The 4,718-nt window shown below is 35.2% G+C and overlaps 1 protein-coding gene across 2 annotated transcripts in view; it reads right to left on the bottom strand.

Annotated features, from left to right (window-relative positions):
• LOC107662025 (slit homolog 3 protein-like) overlaps positions 1–4,718 on the bottom strand; it is a 195,056-nt gene that overhangs the window by 57,856 nt on the left and 132,482 nt on the right. For both annotated transcript variants that reach the window (XR_001631166.1, XM_016451881.1), the window contains exons 10-11: positions 1,492–1,563; positions 343–414 (exon numbers count right to left, since the gene is read on the bottom strand). Coding sequence is in view for 1 of the 2 variants with exons in the window: in XM_016451881.1 (XP_016307367.1) it covers positions 343–414; positions 1,492–1,563 (144 nt within the window). In the remaining variant the exon portion in view is untranslated. The remainder of the gene's footprint in view (positions 1–342; positions 415–1,491; positions 1,564–4,718) is intronic.

The raw sequence follows: 4,718 nt of genomic DNA, 5'->3' as shown, positions 1-4,718 counted from the left end.
ACACACACACACACACACACACACACACACACACACACACACACACACACACACACACACACACACACACACACACACACACACACACACACACACACACACACACACACACACACACACACACCGAAAGACACACACTCAGGCAGACAGGAGGCTGTCTCGTCTCCATTCTCTCAGCCTCCTGTCAACTGATTTATTCGACACCTGTCCTTTCACCTGACTGTTACATTTGCGCACGCCTATTATCTTTGTAAATGTATTACTGTGCAGCTCAGGTGTATGCATTTTGATATGTTTGTGTCATTCACAAAATGTTTGCATGTGTGTGTGAAAAACACTTACAGTGAAGTGAGCGAGCGCAGGCCACTAAACGCATCTTCCGCAATCTCAGATATCTGATTCTTGCTCAGGTCTCTGTAATGACATAAATAGAGATAATACAGCCGACTGTTAAACCAACAAAGGGATGCTTTGCACATTTGTCTGACAGGACATCGATACTCCATAAATACCCAACAAACTCGATACTGAGGAGAAAGAACATGAGAAACTGCCTTGTGATCATCATTAGCATCTAATCTTTAAAGAGGTAGTTCACCTAAAATTGAAAAGCATTTACTTTTTCTCACGTTAAGCTTTCACATGACTTAGATTATAGCGAAATTAGCTGTGTGGACCAGTTTTTAGCTATTTAACTTTGCAATGACAAGATTTTCTCAGTTTTGGGTTGTTGAGGTGGAAATAAACTCTTCAACGATTCAGTGAGAAGCGGTTGTGAAAAATGTACACAAATTCTTTATTGTTTCTTAGGTGTGTTTGCTTGAGCATATTCTTCAAAATACTGAGCTCTTCACGTCAAGGCATCAGTGCCAAAGCAGAGGTGAGAAGATCTGAAGTTGTGTCTAAAATACAGATTTTCTTGTGCAGGGTGACATGCCTCTAGAAACTGCTGTGCGTGTTATGAACCCTTCTACTATGTTTTCAATGCGGTTGACAGGAGATCACTTGCAGCAGGTATAAAGTTCATACATATGCTGAAAAAGTATAAAAAGAAAGTGTGTATATTTCTAGATGTGTCAAAATAGAGGAATGGTTAGCTGATTTTAAAGTGTTTTCTGGATGTACACTATCGTTCAAAAGTTTAAGGTCAGTAAGATTTTTGAAAGAAATCTCTTATGCTCACCCAAGGCTGCATTTATTAAAAAATAACAGTAATATTATTACAATTTAAAATAACTTATCTATGTGAATATATTGTAAACTGTAATTTATTTCTGTGATCAAAGCTGAATTTTCAGCATCATTACTTCAGTCTTCAGTGTCACATGATCTTCAGAAATCATTCTAATATGCTGATTTGCGGCTCAAGAAACATTTCTTATTGATTAATATTTTTGCAGAAACCATGATACATTTTTTTTTCAGGATTTTTTGATGAAAAAAAAAAATAATCAGATCAGTATAGTGTAAATAGTGTGAGGAAGTTCTTACATTCTCTTCAGTTTCTTGTACATGGAAAACGCTCCTGCTGGGATGCTCTTGATCATGTTCTGCTCCAGACGGCTACATGGGAACAGATAGATGTTTTGTTACACAACGCTGACTTTTCCATTACACTAGTAATTGCATATAATAAAATTCCGAAACAAATATGGCACAGCAGAGAAAAGAAAACGATGTAATATTCCTGTAGGTGTTTCACAAATGTACATGCACCATATCACATTTATTCCACTCACAACACAGATCTGCTGGTAATTTCATTTCTCAACGTCTGAAAGCATGTAGAGGAGTGTTTTACGGGCCCACTCTTAAAAAATAAATGTTTCAACTAAAACCGAAAGGCCTGATTTTCAGTTCCAAATAACGTGGTTCTTTAGCTCTTTATGTAACCATCTACTGTATATACTTGTGCTTTAAAAAAATCAGAAACCATGCTGATCTGAATAACCTAATCCATTAAAAAAAAAAAAAAACATATTTAGAATGATTTCATTTATTTACTATTTTTTATTTATTATCGGAAACAGAGCTATAGAGCGAGAGTGAATAAAATGTTCTTGATGAAACAAGGGTGCTTTCTCAAATCTAAAGTGCTAAAAAAAAAAAGTCTTTCGTTGAAGAACTTTTTGTTTTTGAGAGTCTGGCTGGTACTTAAGGCTCCTTCAGGAGATCTACAGAGAAAGCCATCTAATGCTTTACGGCAGCCTGTACACTGAGTGTTCAATTTGTGTTTTGGCTCACTGGGATAAAAGGGCAGAGAAAACAAGTCCCTGAGAAATAAGCACAGCTCTCTGCATGCTCCAGGTTATACATCATTTCATTAGCCCAATTTGTTTTTGGCCATGGGCTCGGTTGAGCTAATGTGTCCAAGCCTGCATATCCATTTATTATGCAAAGGTCATACACTATTGACATAACAACAAAAGCGAGGAACAGCACATATCAGGGCAATTACCTACCTGTCCTTTAGTGCAAACAAGGATCTCTGAATCAATATGGATACCAAATACCCTGACCAAGATGATATGGACATTCTCCAAAGCACAAGAACATTCAATCAGCCTGAGGCAAGACGGCCAAAACACATTGGAAAAACTCAAGTGTTTTCTTTGTAACAGTATGCATGTGTGTGTACTGCTGCTCTGCTATATGATCATTAAACACGACATCCCAGCCTTATGCGCACAATGGAAATGTTGGCCTTGCAAATTTCCCATGCGCAACCGAAACGTCCTTGTTTATTGGAGGATACCGCAAAACCTCTTTTGGACGTTCTCTTGTATTTGAAGGACACCGAATACAGAAGTGGCTGGAACAACAACAAGGTCAGATGTTTTAAATGCAGACGCTGTATGAATTACAATAATTTGATGGCTTTTTAATAGGAATGCTAAAGTTAATCTGCTAACATTTGCATTACGCAAGCTAACATACCCGGCACAATAAAGCAAAGGTCATATAAAAAAGTTAATAGGCAGAAAAACTGACAATAGCATTAATCTAATAGTTGCTTTAAAAAAAACTGTGGCTTTCTCATAAAAAATATATAACCGAATCGCACAAAAAAGACTCAATCATCAAAAGACCTTCAATGACAACTAAGAGAACAGGGAATAGGTTTTAGAGAATATCTTCCAAAATTAGTTTAAAATGGACATTTACAAAAGTGATGTTTCCTTGTGAGACTGTCTAGAATTATCCACGTTTGGGATTTCAAAAGTTCTGGTACTAAAATAAAAGAAAGGAAATTATAACTTTCTACTACTGAGAACAGGCTCAGTTCAAGGTCTTGGTTAAAATACGCGTCTTTGTGAAGTGTTAATATAAATGTAATGTAAGACAGTCGGTTATGTCACAGTGTAAATGCAACCTAATAGATCTGCTGCTGCTTATTATGTTTTTAATATTAATAAAAAAACACTATTAGGTAGTGCTGTCAATTGACTAATTAATCGCACATTAGAAACAACATAAAGGTGGTATATTTTAAATATGTGTTTAATGGCATCTTTTTACTAAGTAGCCTATTATTAATGAAGGCCAGTATCACATAGCTTACTTCTACTGATGTCTCTATTAAATTAATTTCCCTCAGTTATAGACATTAATTATAGCCATTCAACATCACATAAACTATAAATTGCACATGCATAAATTATACATTATACACATACATACACATATATACACATATATACATGCATAAACTATATATATACACCTTGCTACGTGTACTGCGTTAGGCTAACTGAGACTTGTCATTTGCACTTATATATTGTTGCTCTTTTGTTAGTTTTGACTGCTTTTATTGTCCTCATTTGTAAGTCGCTTTGGATAAAAGTGTCTGCTAAATGACTAAATAAATAAACTAAATCTAATTTGCATATTAATGTGTTTTTGGGGCAACATGTAATGAAGAAAGAAGTGTAATAATGGGAGTAATAATTGACAAGATTTTCATATTAATATATAATATTTCATAGGAATATTGAAATATATTTTCTTTCCCTTTTAATTTGTTGTCTCACAAAATGCATAATAAACATGCTTTTAGTCCCGGTGTCCTCATATGAGGACATGTATGAAATCAACCTCCTGTTTCATAACAGAAAGTCATATTTGATTTGAAACCCCATAACATTTTCCTGAGATGTTGATTTATGACACACAGTTTAAAAATTTGTCAGATTTAAATGATAATTACAAGATATTATCATATTTCCATAAGTGTGTCACTAAATTAATATCAGACATTTTTGAAGACCAAGGAGAGGGAGTGCTCGTGGTGAAACATCCAAACATTTAGTATCTCTGAAAAGCCCTGAATGTGCTCTGTACAGGACATCCAGACTTAAAACTCTGGCATGTCTCAGAGAAATTCACTAAAATATAATGTCCTCATATGAGGATGCAGGGTCTCAGGAGGTTAAGACTGTGTTTACGAGGTTACTCGCCAAAAATGGGCATTGTGACATAATTTTGTGTGTTTTTTTGTGTTTTCATATAGTTTACTGTAATCCTAGCCAAAGGATGGTAGGAAAAAATGGATGCTGCGTTAACTGCGTCAAATATTTTTAACGCGTTAAACTGACAAAAAAACGCACAATTAACGCCTTAAAGGGGTCATATGATGCTGCTGAAAAGCACATTATTTTGTGTATTTGGTGTAATGAAATGTGTTTATGCGGTTTAAAGTAAAAAAAAACACATTCTTT

Source organism: Sinocyclocheilus anshuiensis, unplaced genomic scaffold, assembly GCF_001515605.1.
Source record: "Sinocyclocheilus anshuiensis isolate Anshui unplaced genomic scaffold, SAMN03320099.WGS_v1.1 scaffold535, whole genome shotgun sequence".
Classification (NCBI taxonomy): Eukaryota; Metazoa; Chordata; class Actinopteri; order Cypriniformes; family Cyprinidae; genus Sinocyclocheilus; species Sinocyclocheilus anshuiensis.
The sequence above is the reverse complement of the archived record's forward strand: the minus strand, read 5'-3'. Positions and strand labels throughout refer to the sequence as shown.